This window comes from Astatotilapia calliptera, chromosome 3 (assembly GCF_900246225.1).
Source record: "Astatotilapia calliptera chromosome 3, fAstCal1.2, whole genome shotgun sequence".
Classification (NCBI taxonomy): Eukaryota; Metazoa; Chordata; class Actinopteri; order Cichliformes; family Cichlidae; genus Astatotilapia; species Astatotilapia calliptera.
In genome coordinates this window covers 3,750,919-3,774,795 of record NC_039304.1, presented here as the reverse complement: position 1 = coordinate 3,774,795, position 23,877 = coordinate 3,750,919, and the positions used below count along the sequence as shown (strand labels likewise).

The 23,877-nt window shown below is 39.9% G+C and overlaps 1 protein-coding gene, 1 long non-coding RNA gene and 1 pseudogene across 2 annotated transcripts; 1 reads left to right on the top strand and 2 right to left on the bottom strand.

Annotated features, from left to right (window-relative positions):
- Positions 1-1,057: 1,057 nt before the first annotated feature.
- On the bottom strand, positions 1,058-6,996 carry LOC113016877 (G2/M phase-specific E3 ubiquitin-protein ligase-like). The gene is made up of 12 exons (XM_026160043.1): positions 6,586-6,996; positions 6,198-6,504; positions 6,040-6,131; positions 5,762-5,814; positions 4,206-4,245; positions 4,030-4,097; positions 3,810-3,896; positions 3,416-3,729; positions 3,006-3,184; positions 2,678-2,850; positions 2,294-2,508; positions 1,058-2,196 (listed from the first exon to the last, which is right to left on the bottom strand). Exons 1-12 carry the CDS (start codon positions 6,673-6,675, stop codon positions 1,961-1,963), a joined length of 1,854 nt encoding a protein of 617 aa, XP_026015828.1. The 5' UTR covers positions 6,676-6,996; the 3' UTR covers positions 1,058-1,960.
- A 14,394-nt stretch (positions 6,997-21,390) lies between these two features.
- LOC113013175 (uncharacterized) lies at positions 21,391-21,879 on the top strand. Its single transcript, XR_003270797.1, has 3 exons — positions 21,391-21,517; positions 21,596-21,749; positions 21,827-21,879. It is a non-coding gene; the product is annotated as an uncharacterized LOC113013175 (long non-coding RNA).
- Positions 21,880-21,906: 27 nt separating this feature from the next.
- On the bottom strand, positions 21,907-23,169 carry LOC113011698 (putative nuclease HARBI1; annotated as a pseudogene).
- Positions 23,170-23,877: the final 708 nt, after the last annotated feature.

Genomic DNA, 23,877 nt, shown 5'->3' with positions numbered 1-23,877 from the left:
GATGATTATGATTTTGAACTTAAGAAAACCCAACTTCAAAACCAGAATATTGTGAAAAGGTTAAATATTTTAGACTTAAAGTGCCACTCTACTATGAGCTAATTAATTCAAATCATCTGCAAAGGGTTCCTGAGCCTCTAAATGGTCTTTCTAATTTAGGACGACTCACAGGATGGACATGACTGCTGTCCTGACAGCTGTGGGGAAAAAAACACATAATTGACACCCTCCATAAAGAACACCTTAAAAGACGTTGGCTGTTCCCAGAGACTATCAAAGCACATTAATAGAAAGTTTTGTCCAATGTAAGTGTGGATGAAAGGGGTGTCACATAGTGTAGTGGCTAAGACCGCAAGGCTGCTACTGAAGCATCCTGGTCTTCCATAACACCTCAACACATCCACAGACTGATAGCATCCATACCACGCTGCATGGAGGCAGTAATTTATGCAAAAAGGACCCAAACAAATAGAACATGTTTTTCATAAGTTCTACGTCTTAATTATTAACATTATAACAAATACTTGAAATGCCTCACTTTGTATGTAATGAGTCAATATTGGTAATTTCACATTTAATTTGAATTACTAAAATAAATGAACTTTTGCACATTACTCAAATGTTTTCGATTTTTGCCTGTATGCAATCCCTTTCAATAGAAAACATTTAAACTGACTGGAGTCTATATATGATTCAGTTAAAATGAACTGTAAAGTGCCATGCGATGACATGTTGTGAAACGATGCCATGTAAACTAACTAAACTATTTCTAAACAATTTTTTTTTAACAATTTCTGTAGGGCTCAGTTTTGGTTGGAGCTGTTTGCGGATCTTCGAGACGCTGGATACTTCAATGGAAGTCATGAGCATCAGTGCCTTTTGAGATTTTGCTTCACTGACATTGTTCAGAAGGATCTTGATGAATGTGTGAAGTTGTGGAACACTCATCGGATTCGTCCTTCAAGAACAGCTTCATGTCCAGGAGGCGTGCCAAATGAACTGTACTACCTACCCCACAGGTAATGGATAATAATGATCAAATAATTACTTTGTGTAAACCTATATTAATGCAATTGTCTTCCATTGACCACAGATACAGCTCCAGGGACTGTGGATTCCTGATTCAACAATCTGAACTGGACACTTTTCCTGAGTCTAGGTTGTCAGTAGTTGTATGTGGGGACTCAAACATACAGGAGTATCTGGATTTTGTAATGGACCAAAATCATTTTCAAAAGCCAGTCTGCTGGGAGTCTGCCACTGAACTCTACATGAAGTTATTAGAAATTGCAAATTTCTAAAAAAAACCCCAAAAAAACCAACCTTTTTTTTTTTTGGTTTTTTACCAAAACCTATAGCATATGCTGTATTTTTGGACTAGGCTACATGAGTTGGCTGAAGATGCCAAAAGTTTAAGTTAGTGTTTGTAAAAGCACATTCTTACTGCAATGTCTTGCAAATTGTGATGCTTGTTTAGCTGATGGAAGTTGAGATACAGTCCTGAACATTTCGATAAATAATAAAATCAAATCTTGCACTGTATTGTGGGTTTATTACAACTTTTAAGAGTAGAACACGGTGCACTTTTAAATGCCTTTACTTTTAGCGGCACTGTCAAACCTTTGAACAAATCAAGTCAAGCCATTGTATTTTCAATCTCCTTTGAACATATGTACCTACATTTTAGAATAAAAAATAAAACACGCTCAAATACATAACTGATTTCTGGATAAGTCCTGTATCAAAAAAACCCTACAGAATTTACAATGTAATGCCAAGAAGAAGCAGCTGTAAGTGACTGGGTTATCTAATAAAATTACACCTGGTAAACCAAAATGGATTTGTGCTGTACCACTAGTATGTCCCACCTTCTCCTATTCATAACATATTTTAAAAAAATCTTGACTTAAAAACTAGAGAAACAAATCAACAGCAGGTTTGAAATACAAGGCCAGACATCCTAGAAACATCCAAATCCTGGGGAGTTTTGAATTCCAAAATCCATGTTGGATTTAAACACAGAATATGAGGTTGTCATGGGTAGTTTCAATAAGTTTAAGCATGTATTTGCCATCGGGAATAAAGAGTCATCCAGGAACTGTAGGCTTGGTAGTGGATCTAATCCAGAAGGTGGCAGTGATGTTAGCCCAGTTGCAAACATCAGAACATCGCCCACCGACACAGCAGTTTGTGATTCTGCAAAAAATTAAAAAAAAATAAAAAAATTATATATGTATATGTGAATTCAACACATTGTCTTGTAATGAGTACTAAAAGAAATACTGGTATAAACCTTCACAGTCCAGCAGATAGTCTGACCAGTAGCCCACAGTTTGACTTTCCAGATGTCTCCTGTTACTTCCAGATGGGCTGAAGTCAGGTTTGAAAAGTCTCTCAAGTTCAAGAGCTGTGAGTTTCTTTTCCATGTGACACAGGACCGGGGAAAGCAAAGTAGGGTGTTGCTGGAGCGCACTCAGGAAATTAAGTGCTGAAAGACCCTCTTTAAATCTAAAGAATGAGGAGAACTTTGTGTCATTTACCAGTTCATAATACATGCATAAACTATGGACACACTTTGAACTTTGGAAACCTTGGAGAATGTAAAACATTTCAGTTGGAAATTATAGAATTATTGTTATGACGGTGTTGTGCATAGTCTCTTCTATAATAGTCTTACCTGTCAATTACAGATGAGTTTCGAGCAATTATATACCACCGGAGATAGTCAGACACAATGTCTTTCTTTTCCTCAACTGTGGAAACATGCCTTAGACAACCAGCCACCTGTAGCATAGTACTGTGTTTTATGACACAGTCACGCAGGACATCCACTGAACCAGCACTGTCGATCTGAAAAACCCATAAAAATGGACATACACAATGTAAGCTTACGTGTCTGATTTTCATTCCTGTTTTTTTCCCTACACAAAGAAAGAAGATTTTAATTTCATACAGATGAAGAAACTATAGTTCTATCCTGCATTCAAATCCTGCGCTGTCCTCACCTCTAGTAAAGCTTTCCCTATGTCGTCATCTGTGACTGAGGCAACTGTTGCTTTTACTGAAGTCTGGCCTGCAAGATAATGTACCAGCTCTTCTGACAGGAAATGGGGCCCTGGACCACCATGCACAACTGACACGGCTATCATCTTTCCTGCTAGGTAGTAGTCATCCTCTCTTACAGCTGTGAATGAATACAGTAAATGATAAACTCTCTCACACACACACACCTCTCTCTATCAATCGATCAGAGCCGATCGATGTCAGATCAATCGACCAGATAGACATACTAATGCTGTGTTGAAATAATCCAAAAAAAAATGAGTTGCTTCTGATAATAATTAAAAACAAATTGATTTACAAGTCCCAAAAATGTTTTTAAATTAAGTTTATCAAAGATCTGATCATTGCATACCCTTTGCATTGTAGACGAGGAATCGATGTCCTTCTGGTCCATCAAAAATGGGACGATCTTTCATGTGTTTCATTAGCAGACTCAAAAACTCTCGTTTTGGGCCACCTGCATCAAGTCCTTCTTCTAGAATGCCAGCATCATCAGTAAATTTAACCAACATGTCATTGGTTTCAGAGTATGACAACCGCCTGAAACCCCTGACTGCTCCATCCCAGACATTTGCTCTTGAGATGTTGAATCTGCTGACACTTCCATGATGAATAGCACTGGATAAGTTTGCAATGATGTCAGGTAGAGTAATGTTAACGTCTTCCCTGTAATCACAAAAATGAAAGACAGAATGCAAGACTATACAATTTAGCGTTGTTATTTGAAGTATTATTTGATATTTTACAGTGTTTTGGAATCCATCGGTGAAGCAACTTCAACCAGCTCTTCATCCTCGTCCTCAATGCAGGGGGCACACAGGTCTGCATATTTACTGTTGAGAAATTATAATTCCAACATTAGAAAAACTTGTGTTGACCCTATAACTATCTTTACCCATTTCACAAACCCAAACGTGTACTGTAGTTACAGGTTTAAAATTACGTATAAGACACAATTTTATTTACCTATAGGGACTCATGACTGGATTTGTTTCGTTTTGGTGATCAAGATCCTCTGTATCAGATATTACAATCTGAAAAACAAGAACAACAAAGATTGCATACTGTACATAAACATACATAGCATTGTATTATTTCAACAATAGCAAAAAACCTCATGCTGACATAAATTGCCCAAATACCTGACATGGCTGTATGGTAGATGAAGGTCCTGGAGCATGTCTGAAACAGAATTGGAATTAAAATGTCCAGATAAGAATCTCATACAGTTTTATATTTTTTATGATACCAACATTATAAAAATGCTATGAAACCAATAAATATTTGTATTAGGGCGGGGCAATAAAATAACAATATGTATTGCACTATACTTTTTTCTCAATGGAAATATGAGACTATTGCAATAGAGCTATCCATCCATTTTACATGCTGCTTATTCCTCTAATCCCTCTTTTTTTTCATTGACATAAGAATAGTCAATCCTTATCAAGTTGCGCAGCAACCAATTGCTATGGGAACAGCGTCATGTCCAGTTAGGGTGACTTGTTACCTGCAGCACAGTGAAGTAGCAACACCACCCGTGGAGATGTTTGGGCACCATTTACATCTAAACAAACCATTAAAATAAATATACAAGGAGAGATTAGGAGAATTTGCTTTTATTTCTGTCATGGTCCTGGGTCGTTGACCCAGCGTTTTGTGTTTATTCTGATTTTGTATTAGTTTAGGGTTGAACCTGAAGTTTGGTGTATATTCAGCCCTACCTGTGTCTGTCCTTGGTGCTCTGTTCATGTCCCCGTGTTGTGTTGTAAATCAGTCTGTGTGTTTCCTGCTTTACTTTGAAGGCTCGTGTTCTGGATTTCCTGTTCTATTCTGACAGTCTGTGTCTGTTATTGTGTTCAGCTTGTGTCCTCCAGTCATCATGTGTATTCAGATCAGCTGTTCTTCCCTCCTGTGTGCGATTACCCGATTACCTTGTGTATGTGTGTGTGTATATAGTGGGTGTCGGTCTGTGTTCGTTGTCGGCTCGTCTGCGTTCTATGGTGTTCCGTTCCTGTCTCTCTGCCCCGCACCCCTTTTGCATGGTCTCAGGTTTGTCATTTAGTTCTCCCAGTTTAGGTTTCTGCAGTTGTTTTGTCATGCCTCACTGCCTGTTTTTGCCACTCCACCACTTGTAAATAAACACTCGAATCATCAGTCACTGCCGCATTTTGGGTCCTCCTTTTCCCCCACACCACACGGCTCACCCCGCCAGCCGTGACAATTTCTTAGCTTATTCATATGATATTGACAAAAACTGTCAATTTTATGTCTGTTCTCCTGTAAAACTTACTGTAAACTAAGATTTATTTTTAGAATCATTCTTTTTGGTTTTTAAATGTAATTGACCAAGCAATTGAGTGATATGGTGTTTGTTGTCTTTTGAAACTGGAAATCTTTATCCCTGACTTTTTATCTAGTTTTTAACATGTACCTTTTTTTAGTTATCTGAAAGGAATGTAATATGGTAATACATCTGTCTGTCTGAACGTATGACAGGAAATAAATATTTAAATCAAAACAAGCTTCTGAGGATTTCACATCTTACTTATGAGCAACGGCACATTTAATATGTACAAATCTAGCTGTTTATATTGTGATGTATATCAATATTCCCTGAAATAAAACAAAGAAATATTGTGACATATTGTATTGCCCAACTCTAATATATAGCAGAACAAGCTCTGAAATAACTTACTCCTTCTCTGCATGTTTACCATTAGGGGTACTCTGGTCTTGTGGTTTGAAAACCTAAGATGAAAAATATGCACTTTTCAAAGCTTTCAACAACTTCGTATTGCATTTAGTTCATCAAAATAATAATAATAATTTTTTTAAAGAACATACAATCACACAATGAAAATAATCCACCCATGGATGTTACAGAATTATGATCATTATAGAGAAAAAAATAGAGCACTCAGCCTGGGCCACTCACAGGCCTCTGGCATGGTGGAGGGGGAAAAAGGTACACACCAATGTGTCTGCCTGGTTGAACTCAGCTGTGCTTCTTGATGTAATCACAATCTCAGGGTCTGAGTCTGAGGTACCATCCTCTGCAATCAGAGCTGAGAAAATAAACACATTATTAGTTGTTGTATATGTAAATACATCAAAATATAAAATTAAAAAACCTTGTTTGAAGTGGCTCTCTGGGCAAATGAAAAGAGAAATCCTGTTGTAGTTCTTTCCTATTTCATCTTTGTAGTCTGCCAGTCGGAATGGCCTTTCTGTCCCAGGCACATTTATCACCTCTGTGCAGTCGGGATACAAAAGGACATATGGTCCCTCCACCAAGTCCTTGTTGAATGTTATCATTTTTTCTACAGCCTGCTTCAGGAGGTCAGGGGCTGTAATTTCGGGGCTAATAAATAAGGGCAGTGTTTTCCCTCTTAGCGGTTTTAAGTCCGTTTGTTGTTTCGCCATTATTCCTATATTGATCTAGAAACAAATAATAAAAGCAAGATCACTTTAAGAATAATTGCCAAATCCTCGTTTATAAATTTACCTGTGATGGCTTACCTTGACAGGTTTACTCTGTTGCTTGAGTTTTAATTTTGCTCCACAGTTGAAGGCTTGACGCTCTTTGGATTTTGATTTTTTGTACTCCATGAACTGCTTGTATGACGGACATGTTTGTTCTGGTTGAATGAAAAACGTTTAACATCAAAACGGGGTTATAAGCACTCTCCATTACTAAACGTAGACGAGAATACAGTATAAGGAAACATAAAAAGAAACAAAAGCCAAAATGGTAAATAAACGTGCTATTTAACTGAAATAGTATAGACTGAAGAGAAAAAAAGTGAGTAATATATCAAAATTACTTTGTTCAGAATTTTTTGTATGTTTTGATGTCCCTGGGGAGTCTGATCCTTCGGCCTGGTCTGTGTCCCGCAAAAGCTCCAGAGACCGTCCACAGGAAGCACAAAAAGGGGCGAAGAGGCAGAAGCTAACGCCACAAAACGGACAAAACATTTTCCATCTATTTTTAATGCAGCGAGCACGGTCAGGGTAATGAGGAAGCGCTGTGAGGAGTGCGTTTCTCGACGTTTGTTTACATCCCGAATCACTTTTCTGAGCTAAAAATATGGAGTAAGCTTAATCGTTGTGTCACTTCCGGTATTTCAGACAATCCCTTTCCGTCAAGGATTTTTAATTTGTTGCGGGGGTTTTGTAATTTGTTGTGGGCTTTTTGTAATTTGTTGTGGGCTTTTTGTATTTTGTTGTGGGGGTTTTGTATTTTGTTGTGGGGGTTTTGTATTTTGTTGTGGGGGTTTTGTATTTTGTTGTGGGCTTTTTGTAATTTGTTGTGGGCTTTTTGTATTTTGTTGTGGGCTTTTTGTAATTTGTTGTGGGCTTTTTGTAATTTGTTGTGGGCTTTTTGTATTTTGTTGTGGGCTTTTTGTATTTTGTTGTGGGCTTTTTGTAATTTGTTGTGGGCTTTTTGTAATTTGTTGTGGGCTTTTTGTATTTTGTTGTGGGCTTTTTGTAATTTGTTGTGGGCTTTTTGTATTTTGTTGTGGGCTTTTTGTATTTTGTTGTGGGGTTTTTGTAATTTGTTGCGGTTTTTTAATTTGTTGCGATTTGCACTTCCCAGCCACCGTACTAATGGCCTCTCATAGTTTTTATTATCACTATTTATTGGTAGCATGTTTTAGGCTACGTCCACATGTACATGGGCATTTTTAAAAAAAACAAAACAAAAAAAACCATCTTGTCCACATGTGCAGTTTTGAAAAAAATATCTCCGTCCACATGTAAACGTTATAAATGAAATTTTGGGCAATCATAAGTCTAGAAGCCTGGGAGTTTTTATATTTTTGGAAAAGACAGCTATTCTTGGTGTTACAGTCAACTGTCTGGGTGTTTGTTTCAGGCAGAACACTGAAGGTTGCAACGCTGCTATTCCTGCAATGAAATAACACCACCACATGTTGTAACAGGAAGAGCCCCCATTTGAGGCAGGCCACAAAATTTAGAAAAACAAAAAATTTACATTATTGGGCAACAGGCAAAGATGTTATACATTTAGACTAGACTAAAAGATCCACGGAAACAAAGACTGAATAACTTCACCACAAGTTGAGCCCTCACTGTCTTCTGTAATTTACAGCAGAAACTAGTGATGTGTCGGTCGCAAACGAAACGACTCTCTCGCACTTTTTTCCCGCGTCACTCCGCATGCGAGCCTTGTGCTTTGCGCTGGGAAGAGGGGGGAGGGGCGGTAGTTACACTCGCAGTAGCACAGGAACAGAGCGGGAGGGAGAGAGAGAGAAAGAGCCAGGGACAACAACGTCACATTAGAAAGGTATAGTAATCATCCACAACTATTTTCAGTTGCGGATGATAAAGGATTCAGAAAGTTTATTCATGTAGGCCCATGACTGAGAATGTGCATCTTCTTTTTGTTTTCATATTTTAATTTATATTTAATTGTGTTGTGCAGTGTTTTGTGTTGTTTCACTTTAAATTTGTTTAAAAGGGAAAAGCTGAAAATTTAAATAGAAAAAGTTGAAATGTTTTTTGTATTATATTTTGTATAATTTGTATTATATGGTTTATTTATTGCATTTTATGTGGAGTGAATAAATAAAAGTATATTTACGGTGGCCTCTAGAGGCAAGGCACGTACAAACTCCGAAGCACGTACAAAAGACAACAGTGCTCCAGGTTGTTTGAGGCAGTGTTGAGCTTTTGTTACCTACCTACACAAGCCAGGAAGTACCAACGACCGGATTTGGTGTGTAGTAGTAACAGGTAAATGAACATTTTTTTTTTTTACATTATTTAAATATATATGAGTGCTTGTGTATAAATACAGAAACAATACACCTATGCTTTCAATTGTGTAATTTAAGTGATCTAGGTAGCTCTGTTTTGGCAGTTCAGTTAATGCTAGAAATGTGTTTTGGAGTTTGCTTTTCTCTAGGGGCCACCGTATATATTTATATATAAACATATATAAATAAAACCATGTTTTTTTTTACATTAGTAATTTTTTTTAGCATGATTTCATACTGTTGTTAATAATAAATTAAAGCAACAAAACAACCTGAAGAGCCAGTTGGGGGCCGAAAGAGCTGGGGTTTTTTAGTGAGTCGAGCCGAAAGAGCCGGATCTCTAAAAAGAGCCGGAAATCCCGTCACTAGTTTCAAATATACTGAGGGCTAATCAAGGGGATGAGACACAGCTAGGGAAAAAGAAGGTACAGGTGAAAATAATCAATGACAATTATAACTAAAGCTATGGACAGAGTACAACACACAAAGGACACAACAGGAAATAACATAACAGGCAAATATATTATACATTTAGACTAGACTAAAAGATCCAAGGAAACAAAGACTGAATAACTTCACCACAAGTTGAGCCCTGACTGTCTTCTGTAATCTACAGCAGAAACATTTACACCAGTGAATCCCAAAGTGGGGGGTTGAATTAAAAAAAAAAAAAAATTGAATACTGCAAGCATAAGGTTTTTTTGACAGGGGTCCCACACAAACAGAAAGCAGAGGTTGAAGCAGCGCCAAATATGCTTCCAAACCAACTTCCTTCCAAGCCAAAACTAGAAGATATGCGAAGCATGTCTTGCCTTTGGCTTCACCTGCACAACAGTTGTTGTTCCAAGAATTTGTTTCCCCTGAGTCGGGAGCACACGCTGGGCTCTCCAAATCACGGACAAACAGTATCCCCTATTCTTGATTTTTAGTTCACAAACACTTCTAATAACGACTAACTACTTCTAAAACTTGGGAGGTTGCAACATAACTGTATGTTAAAGAGTGCTTTGTTTCATTAATAAACATGAGACTGTTAATGCATTTCCAGCTATTTTTTAGATTTTTTTTAAAATATAAAAACTTGGCATAGGAATACACTTGAAAGTATAAAATGTAAATATAGTTTAAATGAACGAACATAGCATCTAACAAACAATTATAAATATCCACAAAAACAATTTAATTCATCCTTTATAAAATATCATTTTGCATATTTGAACATTATAAACATTTTGAACAAAACAAAGCAACTATATATTAAATACTCTTTTTTTGATGTCGCTAATTTGTTTCCTTTTACATACAGTTCTCCAACAGGATGCAGGTTGTACCGTGTCATCAAAAATCACGAGGACATCACACTTGAAAACGCACAAAACATACAACAGATGATGAGATGCGATGCAACACTATGATGGGTAGCTGTAGCTCAGGTGGCAGAGCAGGTCAGCCACTAACCAGAAGGTCAGTGGTTCGATCCCAGGCTGCCTCCTGGCTGCATGCCAAATATCCTTGGGCAAGATACTAACCCCGTGTTTGCCTACTGGTGGTGGTCAGAGGGCCCGGTGGCGCCAGTGTCCGGCAGCCTCGCCTCTGTCAGTGCGCCCCAGGGCAGCTATGGCTACAATGTAGCTTGCCGTCACCAGTGTGTGAATGGTTGAATGACTGAATGTAGTGTAAAGCGCTTTGGGGTTCTTAGGGACTGAGTAAAGCGCTATACAAATGCAGGCCATTTACCATTTCACCACTAGAAGTGAGATCAGTGGGCTGTGCATAAAACTAAATTAATACATAGCTTCACTTTGCGCTGCTGAGTTATTCTTTTTGAATTATGATTCGCTGGCAGTGATTTACTGATTAGCAAAGCTTCAAAGCACAGTTACGCAAAGGTAAAATACAAGGAAGGTGACCGCAGACTGATTTTAGAGTTAGGGTCCAGTGGGGAAAGGAGGAGGACGGGGAGGGCTGGGTGATGGCCCCAGAAAAAGGAGTACCTTCTGACTCCATGTTTACACAATATCGTCTAAATTTTCTCTGTTGTCCATTTTAATGACAGCGGAAAGTTTAAGTGCTGTTCTTGTCAGCACTTAAACCTTGTGCAGAGTGGTGGTGATTTAACCGATTAAGCTAAATTGTGCAGCAAACTAAATATGTATACATTTATATTTATAATATAAATTTAAAAGTAAAAGGTTACTCTGCAAATTTGAATTTTAAAGCCTTTCTTGTGATAAACTAATACAATATTAATTTTTGGAGAAAACATCTACAATTTTGATTAATCTCTCCCAACAGTTTACTGTGAAGGAAGTTGATGCTTACAGATATATACAAATGCATTTTAAATACATTTTTCTTTAAATGTTAATGAAATTCTTGTGTTTTCTTATGATGTCAATTAATTTTTCACTGCTCGGTCACACGACATTTCAATAATTCAAACAGAACTTTCTACACTTTTTGTTCAATTTGAAGGACAGTAAAACAACTACAGGATTCAAGAAAATATTTATGTAGAAACAATAATTGTGGGGTTGAAAGAATTAAGTGTATATTTTCAGTGATCCAGGCTGGGTTGGAGGCAGTCAGTGGTGCTCCTTGGCGGGACCAACTGTCATCTGAGGTGTCAGCCCTGGAGGAGGTACCACCAGACCACAACTACTGTTAACAGGCAAGCGCAAATTTGTCTAGGAACCTTTTCTCCGGTGGTATATGGCACTTCATGGCACTCCTGCTTGCATATCTCTGACATCTTAGGCTACGTCCACACGTACACGGGTATTTTTGAAAATGGAGATTTTCCGTTTTCGTTTTAAAAAATAATCCCGTCTCCCACTGTCACGCCTGGTTCACCCACCATTGTTCCGGTCCAAAATCCTTCTACTGGTTCGGAATTTATGCGGCAGGTGGCCCGCAATGAATCCTGGGATATAGTAGGACATGAAGGATACATCGGACCCATCCTTAGAATTCAGGGCAAAGTAGGACGCATTTGTCGCCACATTTTGAGTACTCTTTGAATTCGGACAGTCTTCGTCGTGTCGCCGTGACGTCATTGCCTCCAAGTGTGGCATTGGCGCATCCTTCCCCCGAATTCGGACACGACTAACCCTCAAATTCGCGGAGAGGTAGGATGCATTTGTCGCCACATTTTGAGTGCTCTTTGAATTCGAACAAGTTACATATAAATGGGGAAAAAACATGTATAATTAATATGCAAAATATTGTTGGGTTAATGAGCATGCTGACTGCATCAAAACATCTTCTGACTACACACACATTTTTCCTCCCTCACCTGGCGGGAGGAGTTTATGAAGGACACAACAACTCTTCACTAATTTCCCATTTCCACTTTCTTCACAACACCTCAGTCTTTGTAAGGAGGAAGTCTATAAGATCAAATGGTTGTAGATTGTTGTTACTCTGTCCATCTCTTCTTTCTCTTTATATACAGACCGGGAAAATGCAAAGAAGACCTCACCATAAGAAGGGGGAAGATTCAATTGAAGAACAGCTGGATCTGCGCACAAAAGTTCACACCAAACGATACCTCTGTGAGCAGTGTGGGAAAATGTTCAAAACACTATTAAGTTTGTGTTATGTTCCTGGGTCTGTTGACCCAGCGTTTTGAGTTTTAGTTTATTTGGATGATATGTTTGAGTTCTTTAGGGTAGCTAAGTTGTTTATTAGTTTCCCTTTATGTTTTCTATTTAAGTTTCCCTCTCCCTTTGCCCTTTATGTGTTTCATGCTGTGTGTCTTATGTTGTCAAGTTTATATTGTCTTGTCTGCATCACATGTTTCCTGTTATATTTTGAAGGTCTGTGTCCTATGTCAGTGTAGTCAGCTTTGCTTCCTTTGTCTCGTTATGTCAGACTAGTGTCAGCTGTTTCCCCATGTGTTTCCACTTCCCCTAATCACCCTTGTGTGTATTTAGTCTGTGTGTTTCTGTTCATTTCTTGTCAGGTCGTCTGTTGTCCACGCCATGTGTTCAAGTCTAGGTTTTTCTTGTTGTTTGTTTAGTTCTCCCAGTTTAGGTTAATGTTAGTTTTACTTCAGTTTGCCTTGCACTTTGGTTGTACCTAGTGATGGTGAGATGAAGCCTCATGATGAACTGAAGCTTTCCATCCAATTGGTCGACTCATGGTTCGAAGCATTGTGATGATTCATTTGCTCTACTGCGCCATCAAGTGGACAATTCAAGTGAAGCGGGCTCTTTGATTATAATGATGTGTAAACCTTATGTACATCTGGATAATGACACAAACTAGTGTTTGGTGCTTCACTTTTTAATAAACTAAAAGACAGAAATCAGATTATAGGATGTGTAGTGTTGTTTATTTATATTTTGGTGTTTATCATTTGTGATATTTATTACTGTGTGCATACTTTATTAGGAGAGACAAAATTAAAAAAAAAAAATCTCTTCCTTGCTGGTTCCATCGAAGAAGAAATGCACAAGTAACTATGTAGCACGTACGTAATCCCATTCCACAACACGGTGTGATGGGGAATCAGCTGTTTTCCTGCCCATGTTATTTCGAATCTGGCGCGAACTGGTGAACCAGTCCCTGAATCAGTCACGTGGTACGGACTACCCGCGAGGCCTCGAACGTCACTGCATACGTAATCAAAGCAAGCCTCGATACGCGCTTCAGAAAAACGCCCCCGCGATTACCCGACGCACGATTCGAAGCTTCGACACACAGGACACATCACTAGTTGTACCTTTTGTTACCAGCCATATTAAACGGCTTGCTTTTTGTTAATACTCAAGCTTTGGTCCAAGTTCCTATGTGTCTGAATTTTGGGTCCACTCTTCAGAATATATACATCTGTCTCCGCCCGACTGTGACAGTTTGAAGGTGCATCAGCGTCTGCACACTGGACAAAAACCCTATTCTTGTGATCAGTGTGGCCAGAGCTTTGCCCAGTTAGTTCATCTTCAGGTGCATCATTTTGGGCACAGTGGGGGGGGGGGGGAAGGTTAAGATTCTTTTATTTATTGACTCTAATAATAAAAAATGGCCCCGATCGGGTGAGAAAGGAGACATCTCACTGAAATTCTGGCGTTTCGGCCAAAATAAATTTATATTAAAAAAAATCAATTCAGGATTTTAATGAATTGATATCACGTTATCCAAGCTAGAATGGATTTTAATCGATAATCAAAACCCACCCCTAGTTACCACTTGCCTGTTAACCTCAGGCTCCTGGATGTTAAACCCTACTACAGTCAACTGTCTGGGTGTTTGTTTCAGGCAGAACACTGAAGGTTGCAATGCTGCTATTCCTGCAATGGAATAACACCACCACATGTTGTAACAGGAAGAGCCCCCATTTGAGGCAGGCCACAAAATCTGGAAAAACAAAATTTACATCATTGGGCATTATGCGGAGACCCAAAGACAACAGACTCCAGAGGGCTGCAAACACTATGGCACAAAAAAAAAAAAAAAAAAAAAAAGAAAAAAAAAAAAAGAAAAAGAGATCCCAGAAGAAACACGAACACGTTACAAGAAACCAGCTAACAGCATGGTAGACAGGGTTTCAAATATACTGAGGGCTAATTAAGGGGATGAGACACAGCTGGGGAAAAAAGGTACAGGTGAAAATAATCAATGACAATTATAACTAAAACTATGGACAGAGTACAACACACAAAGGACACAACAGGAAATAACATAACAGGCAAAGATTGTCACGATCCTGGGTGTTTTGAGTTTAGTTTATTTGGATGTTTACATGATTATGTAAATAACAATAAATGATAATAATAATAATAAAAATAATTAAGTAATAAAGGCACTACTAAAGGAGTTTACAATTTATTACGTAACAGAGAGAGAGAGAGCAAACTGCGGTGGCAAGAAGTTTTTCTTATGTCTATGTGCTCATTATTGGCTGTTTCATATAGATCCAACCTGTACATAATGCAGATTTTGGTCCACATACAAATTCCAGGCTTCCCTCGTTCACGTATTCATATGCAGCATACTTTTGGGAATTTTAATATGTTGTTTTTACCTTCCCTCTTCTAAATTGGCTGTTTCTCTGATGTACTGTTTGTTTCTATGGTTTATTTACATTTCTTACACAATTAACATGGCTCCCACATACCAGAATTCAAAGCGTAATGTCAAGCCCTATATACTTACATTTATTGTTTATTGATAAGAACATTTCTGTCAGTATCTGGAGCTATACAGGCGATACATTGTAATTTGGACATCCCAGCTTTCCTTCTGACACTGACATCTGAGAGGGGGGTTGTTCATTGACGTCCTCCATACTGAGCACAGTTGACAGCTCTATCAGAGCATTTATAATACTTTGAGGGATCTCAACCTGATGGGACAAAGATCTTAAAAGGACCATCTCATGGTAGATAACAAATTGCAAATAGTCCACATCGAGGGGTTGTCTGTGCATGACCTGGGAAACTTTATGCAGTAGTCGCTGAAGCATCTCTCTTTTTAGCTGCTCCTAAATTAAATACAAAGAATTTTACGTTACTTCACTAACTTTGTTGTTCTCCAAGCTTACAGATCAACTAGGACATAAGTTTCAGCCGAAAATGATAGCGAGGCGTTTCTGTTGAGCTAGCATTTCAGCAAAAAACGTTATAAAATAAAAAAAAAAAGAATAGCCGAAAAAATTAACCGTAACAATAGCCACTTCTTAAATTCGTAGTATTCACAGACTGCAGTGTAATTGTTCCAAACTTAAACACTCACCTGATTGTTCGCGCCAGCAGTGTTGTTGGAAGACGACGCCATCGTTCACTGAGGGACAAGTTAACAGCAGCCCCCACCCGATACAATGCGCGCTACTTTGAGAGCATGGAAAATGACCACTTCTCACGTAGTGGCTGGGAAAACGTGTCATAATTGATCAGTTACGGCGTAATTTGTACACATTACTGCTTGAAAGAGCTTTAGTAACTGAGTTTTAGCAGTTATGCATGACATGTTTTCTAAACATTATCAAATAATACAGTGCAGGAGGTGTTTGATAAATTATGTTCATTCCCAGGTTTCCTGAAGGCAACATGAAAAATGGACCATCTTGAGCCTGCAGCGGTCTGCTGTCACTCATGACTCCCCGGCCCTCTCGGTGTAGCCACGCCCACCAGGCCAAAACAGGGCCAAAAGTCTGTAACTGAAAAATAGAGATCTTAAAGTGAAAAAAAAAATTGAAACTGAGAGAAAAATCCGAACCTGAAGAAATTTTTTTTTGTACATTAATTTAAAAGATCTGAATCTGAAAAAATGTAATCTGAGACTGAATAGAATTTTTAAAAATAATAATAATGAAAAGAAGATTACTGAAAATTTTTAAATAAAGTTTACTCAGAGAAATAATACAAATATTCAAAACGTTAGAGTTGGATTTCAAATAAAATCATTCTTTTTCAAAGTTCACTCTAAAAATGTGACTTTTGCTTTAAGTTTACATATTTTCGATTTCAAATTTTTCTTTTAACTACACAAACATTATGGCCCTGATTTAACTCCATAGGTCCCTAGAGACAAAGCACGTACGAACTCCAAAACACAACAGAAGTGCTCCAGGATGCTAGGCGCAGTGTTGAGCTTTTGCGTTGGGAGCACACGCTGGGCTCTCCAAATCACAGACAAACAGTATCCCACATTCTTGATTTTGAGTTCACAAACACTTCTAATAACGACTAACTACTTCTAAAACTTTGGAGGTTGCAATATAATTGTACGTTAAAGAGTGTTTTATTAACATGCCTTCTGTCTCATTAATAAACATGAGACTGTTTTATGCATTTCCAGCTATTTATTAGATTTTTTCAAAATATAAAAACTTGGCATAGGAATACACTTGAAAGTATAAAATGTAAATATAGTTTAAATGAACGAACATACCATCTAACAAACAATTATAAATACCCACAAAAACAACTTAATTCATCCTTTATAAAATATAATTTTGGATATTTGAACATTATAAACACTTTGAACAAAACAAAGTAACTGTATTTTAAATTCTCTTTTTGATGTCAGTAATTTGTTTCCCTTTTTGATTTTCACACTGACGATGACAGTTGCCTTCTCTAGGTCTTCATCATAGGGCTTCCACATTTCGCTGTCAATGTACAGGGTTTTGCCAGTTTCTATGAGCACCTCGAGCTGGTTGGACTTCTCTGCAGTGGCCACACCAATTATATGAACCTCTGCTCTGTCCTCTTCCTTTGTCTGTGGATACACAATAAGCAAATATGTAACCTTGCAACTTGACCTGTTTTCATATAAAAACAACAAAAATATGGTAATCACATGTCTCAATGTGTGCTCATCCAGGTACAGTGGGGCAAAAAAGTATTTAGTCAGCCACCGATTGTGCAAGTTCCCCCACTTAAAATGATGACAGAGGTCAGTAATTTGCACCAGAGGTACACTTCAACTGTGAGAGACAGAATGTGGAAAAAAAAAAAAAAAATCCATGAATCCACATGGTAGGATTTGTAAAGAATTTATTCGTAAATCAGGGTGGAAAATAAGTATTTGGTCAATAACAAAAAAACAACTCAATACTTTGTAACATAACCTTTGTTGGCAATAACAGAGGTCAAACGTTTACTATAGGTCTTTACCAGGTTTGCACACACAGTAGCTGGTATTTTGGCCCATTCCTCCATGCAGATCTTCTCGAGAGCAGTGATGTTTTGGGGCTGTCGCCGAGCAACACGGACTTTCAACTCCCGCCACAGATTTTCTATGGGGTTGAGGTCTGGAGACTGGCTAGGCCACTCCAGGGCTTTCAAATGCTTCTTACGGAGCCACTCCTTTGTTGCCCGGGCGGTGTGTTTTGGATCATTGTCATGTTGGAAGACCCAGCCTCGTTTCATCTTCAAAGTTCTCACTGATGGAAGGAGGTTTTGGCTCAAAATCTCACGATACATGGCCCCATTCATTCTGTCCTTAACACGGATCAGTCGTCCTGTCCCCTTGGCAGAAAAACAGCCCCATAGCATGATGTTTCCACCCCCATGCTTCACAGTAGGTATGGTGTTCTTGGGATGCAACTCAGTATTCTTCTTCCTCCAAACACGACGAGTTGAGTTTATACCAAAAAGTTCTACTTTGGTTTCATCTGACCACATGACATTCTCCCAATCCTCTGCTGTATCATCCATGTGCTCTCTGGCAAACTTCAGACGGGCCTGGACATGCACTGGCTTCAGCAGCGGAACACGTCTGGCACTGCGGGATTTGATTCCCTGCCGTTGTAGTGTGTTACTGATGGTGACCTTTGTTACTTTGGTCCCAGCTCTCTGCAGGTCATTCACCAGGTCCCCCCGTGTGGTTCTGGGATCTTTGCTCACCGTTCTCATGATCATTTTGACCCCACGGGATGAGATCTTGCGTGGAGCCCCAGATCGAGGGAGATTATCAGTGGTCTTGTATGTCTTCCATTTTCTGATGATTGCTCCCACAGTTGATTTTTTTCACACCAAGCTGCTTGCCTATTGTAGATTCACTCTTCCCAGTCTGGTGCAGGTCTACAATACTTTTCCTGGTGTCCTTCGAAAGCTCTTTGGTCTTGGCCATGGCGGAGTTTGGAATCTGACTGTTTGAGGCTGTGGACAGGTGTCTTTTATACAGATGATGAGTTCAAACAGGTGCCATTCATACAGGTAACGAGTGGGGGACAGAAAAGCTTCTTACAGAAGATGTTACAGGTCTGTGAGAGCCAGAGATTTTCCTTGTTTGAGGTAACCAAATACTTATTTTCCACCCTAATTTACGAATAAATTCTTTACAAATCTCACAGTTGAAGTGTACCTCTGGTGCAAATTACTGACCTCTGTCATCATTTTAAGTGGGGGAACTTGCACAATCGGTGGCTGACTAAATACTTTTTTGCCCCACTGTAAGTAGATACCAAAAGGTTGATTCTGTTCATCTGGATGAAGTGTTTTCAGTGGGAGAAACGTTTCATCACTCATCCCAGCGAGTTCTTCAGTCTCAGCTGACTGCAGGTTCCCCCAATCTTATAAACAGTACATTTGCACAATGACTGAAACTAGCACCACTGAATGAACAATGGGCTGTGAAGTCAGTTCCTTGATCAATATGCAAAATCTCATGACCAATGATCAACAACCACTGATCAGCTGAGACTGAAGAAGTCACTTGGATGAGTGAGGAAATGTTTATCCCACTGAAAATGCTATTTCCAGATAAACAGAATCAACCTTTTGGGTTGGTTACATTTGCATTATCTATCTATCTTCGATAGGGATATATAGAGAGACAATTAGACATATATAGATATACATATATATCATATTTTGACCAACACTGACAGAGGATCTATTTACATTTCAAAACCTATAATTCTAAGCATTTTGTTACATTGCTTTTACATGTTGGTACAAACATATGGCTTCTTCATACCTCAATGTTTGTAAATGAGGTCGTGTGCAGCTGCGGACCATAAGCAGACTGGTTAAGTTTGACATGGGAGACCTTTATGTGATCTCCCACGTGAAAGTGCTGCATTGCTGCCTCTCTCCACAGAGACACTGTCATGGTATAACAATCCTGAAATCACAAACATGACAGAATAAAAGATGTTTTCATTAATTAATACGAAAAGCCACTAACACCAAAACCAAGCCTACAAGCTAATACAATCTGCTCATCTACCACCAATCTCAAATATGCCAAATTACTTTCACCACTTTCAGTTGTTTCCGTGAGACAACCTTCCTCACTGCCACACACTGAAAATTCAATTAAAATACAATGTCAGGAATAGTGATTGTATAGATCTATGATGGTTGTTTCTTTCTTGACTAATCTCAAACACTTACCTCCACGACCTCTTTGTCCACTGACATAAGCCCCCCCACAGTTTAGCTCGTTCTCAGTGGCATTACAGGGGCAAGGGAATGCAGAAGGTCCTCCGCTTTTGCCATAAGCTCTTCAGGGACTGGAAGGACAGCTACCCTGAAAAACTGAGTCTTGGCAGTTATATTTATCACGTAAGGGGGATTTGTGCCTCTGAGCTCATGTCCCCCTCCAGGACTTTTGAGGAGAACTCCTCAAACAATGCTATTTTTATGACCATCTCCCCATCGGAGATGGCTGCCACCTTGTTTTTTTTTTTTTTGTTTTTTTTTGTTTTTTGTTTTGTGATGAGTGGTTTAGCCACTCCATCCTGTAGGTCCCAGGTGATGACCCTGACCCTGTCCCGCATTTTTAAATCCCAGATGTGGATGGGTGGGGGCTGGAAGTAGGGTGTCTCCAGGAGGTTGTAAATCAAAGTCAAACAGTGACCACATGTCTTCTTGAACATCAGCAAAACAGATGGGCTCTTTTCTGTGTTCAAAGAATGTAACTGCAGATGAAAATTATGTAGATGAAGTAGAATCAACAGGAGAAGCAGGGCTGGGGCCCGTTCTTCGTACGTCGCTTACTACATCCAAGATCAAATGACAAATCCAAGACCAAATCATCGCGCTAACCGTGAGCTCGCTAATCCGGTTCTCCGAACACACCTGCTGTTGACGATTAGTACAGCTGGATGAAGTAATGTGAGATCACTGGGTGTCGTAAAAGGAGCTACGCATCGATAGCAGAAACATTGATCGGCAACCCTCTGATTGGTCGGTGAAAATGTCGAAGGAGCGCGCCCGGTATTTCTCCGCAGCAGAGCAAGAACTCTTGATTGAGGGATTTCAGGAGTTCCAGAGTGTAATTAAAATGCAAGGGAACACTGCAAAGGCTGCAAAAGCAAGGAGAGAGGGCTGGCAGAAAGTTGCTGACAAATTAAACACGTAAGTAATTCAACATATTACATGACACCATACCATATCATATTATATCATATCAAATCATATCACATGATATCCTCCTACACATTAGAGCCACAAAAGGACCCACCAGAACATGGGAACAAGTAAAAGTGAAATACAAGAACATTCTACAGAATGGTAATATCTATCACTCATATTGCTGTCAGTCTCTTGAAAAGACACCCTGAAACAATCCCTGTGTTTGTGTATAACAGCAACCAAGAAAAGGGCAGAGCAACAAAAGACAGGTGGTGGTCCTGCACCCCCTCGTCACACCCCGGCAGAGGAGCTGGCCCTAAGGTTGAATGCCACCAGACCCATTGTTGAGGGCATCCCTGGGGGCAGCTCTTCCACAGACCAGAAGCCGGGGTGCAGTAGCAGCAGCACCTACATAACTGGTGAATGGGCTCATGATTCCATTTGCACAATGTAAAATATTTGATTGTTGCCTTAATGAAAATGCTATTCGTACTTTGACATTCATTGGCATTGTGGGTTTCCTTTGTGTGTAGTGTTACATGACACTCCATCACTTTTACCTGTTCCCATGGAAGGGGTGACTGGAGCATGCATAGTAAGTTGGGAGATATATATATATATCTGTCCCCACCCAATTGTACAGAACAATAGGCTGTACCACGTCCCTTTGTAACACCATTGTGTTTCCATTGCACAGGACAGTGACGCAACCCTGTCAGATGACTGTGGTTTGGAGGAAGACCCTGTGAGTACATGCATGAATTGGCCTGAATTGCCATCTACTTGTGCACTGCCATGTGTGTCTGACTGCAGTATGATTTGCAGGCCAAGAGGCCGGCAGAGAGGCCTGCTGATACAGAGGTGGGCAGTGTTGTGATTAATTTTACTGCCTATATGACATGTATTTCCCGTTAAATGTTGTCACTACAATTGAAACAGGGTGACATTCGTCTGCTCTACAAGAGAAGTCTCCAGCAAAAAATGGAGTACACTGAGCTGAAGAAACAAAGGCTCCTAGGTGAACTCGAACTTCAAGCTCTAATGAGGCAGAAACTTCAACTGGAAATCAAGTTGCTTCAAAAGGAACTTCAGAGTAAGTAAGAATACACTTTCATACGGAGCACTATTGATGACCTTGCATGACACAGTATATATGATTTGTTTTTCCAGGCAACTGATGACTGGCTTGTGTGTGATGACAGACAAAGATGCTCAAATAAACGTCAATAGAAAATATGTTATGTCATGATTTAATTATTCGAAATTGTGTTGCACAATTCTGTCCCGTGCAGCTCTGCCACTAGGTTGGTCCAAGTGCACTGGCTGGAGGTCATCATCAGGCTGCACCTCCACCACGGGAGTCCTCTCTTTTCTGATGGTGGCAATGTTGTGCAGTACGGCACATGCAACAATAATGTCACATGCCCTGTCAGGTGCAACCCTCAGGCGTTTCAGACACTGAAATCGTTCCTTCATTTGCCCAAAGGTCATTTCAATGCGTGCCCTTGTCCTGGCTAGAGCTGCATTGTAGCGGGTTTGTGGCCCAGGGTTGGGGTCAGGGAACGGTGTCATGAAGTACTGCCTGCATGCATAACCCCTGTCTCCAAGGAGAATCCCATCGTAGGCCCCTGTGTAATGGAGAAATGCTGTTATGTTATGCCCAAAATAAGTATGAAATATCAAAATAAGTCTCTTTTTCTTACCACGCTCAAATAATGTGCATAACCCTGACTCTCTGAAAATTCTTGAGTCATGCACTGATCCGGGCCATTTAGCTTCCACATTTGTGATATGGCACATAGAGTCACACACCATCTGGGAGATTACATTATATGTGAACACACTCCTCCCATTATATATTGCCATCTGGAATGTTAGTATTACTCACCTGCACATTTATACTGTGGACCCCCTTTCGATTGACAAAATCCCCTTTATTGGGGCCTGGGGGGGGCCTTGATCGCAATGTGTGTGCAGTCTATGGTACCAATCACATTCGGAAAGCCTGCGGACAATCGAGCTACAGTTACCGACATAGGTCATGATTGCATCACATTCACTATCGAATTTACTGTACCTGCAATGGCAAAAAAGCCCTGTTTGACAACCTGTGGTCTTAAGTGGCTTGGAAAAACCACAAACGCACCCAGGAAATGCTTGAGTGCCAGGTACACTTTGCGAATGGCCCGGCAGACAGCACTCTTGCCAACGTTCTCTGCGTCTCCAACAGCGTACAGAAACGTGTCACTCGCAAAGTAACGCAAGGCAATGCACACAGTTTGTGCAGTTGTTAATGCCCGACTACGGTGAGTGGTACTCTTAACATGGGGATCCAGCAAGTTGGTTAGGTAGATGATACCCTCACGGGAAAATCGGTATCTCTCTATGAGCACACTGTCGCGCTGAGCTAAAGGATCCTGTCTATCCCGCAATATACGTTGGATTCTGAAAACTCTCCTTATCACTCTTGCACCTTCCGCAATGGGTGGCTCGCGTACAAACGGACAGGACATGGCTGCGACAGACTTCCCACTTCCACCTTCGCTTTTATAGCCGTGGTCTCCCATCTTGATTACACGACGTAATTTGCTGTTACTACTCTGACATATGAGTTGCATCTGGCGTGATCACCTACATGACATAGCTTGATTAATAGTGCATTTCCCTTTTTTAGGAAATGACCTGTATGTATCTGTGTGACATCAATAACAGTATCAAGTGCTGCATTATCTTTAGTTACATTGATGATGTCTATTTCTGGTGAAACAGTGGTGGGATATCGCTGTTGCTTTCGTATACATGAGGCGGACATACCTGAGTGGCCGCGATCTAATCCTGTTTACATAAAGTAAGCCTGCTCCCGAGCAGGTTTACGCTTACGGCTCTGTTGCTATGACAGCAAGTCCCGGATGAGCGTCGGGGAACCGAACGATCCAAGATCACGCGAAATCGTCAACAATCAAATCCAGCTAACTTACTTAGCGACGTACGAAGAACGGGCCCCAGGTCTTTTTAAATAGAAGATCAGTGCCGGGGTCTGCACATAGACAGGAGGGCTGCTGAGATTGTGAGAAGGTGAAAGGATCAAGTTGAATTCAATGATCGTCTCTGTTAAAGGTGACCTCAGTGCGGAGCTGAACGGGTGCAGCAGAGGCAGCCAGTGACAGGAAGTGGGGACCTGATTTCCTTGACACACAGGTGTATTGAGTGATGTCTGTGTG

Excerpts from the sequence above, each read along its gene's own strand:
- LOC113016877 (XM_026160043.1), bottom strand. The coding sequence starts at position 6,675 with ATGGAGTACAAAAAATCAAAATCCAAAGAGCGTCAAGCCTTCAACTGT. Across the intron at positions 3,730-3,809 it reads CCGATGGATTCCAAAACACT|GGAAGACGTTAACATTACTC; the intron begins GTAAAATATCAA and ends TTGTGATTACAG. Across the intron at positions 2,197-2,293 it reads CTATCTGCTGGACTGTGAAG|AATCACAAACTGCTGTGTCG; the intron begins GTTTATACCAGT and ends AATTTTTTGCAG.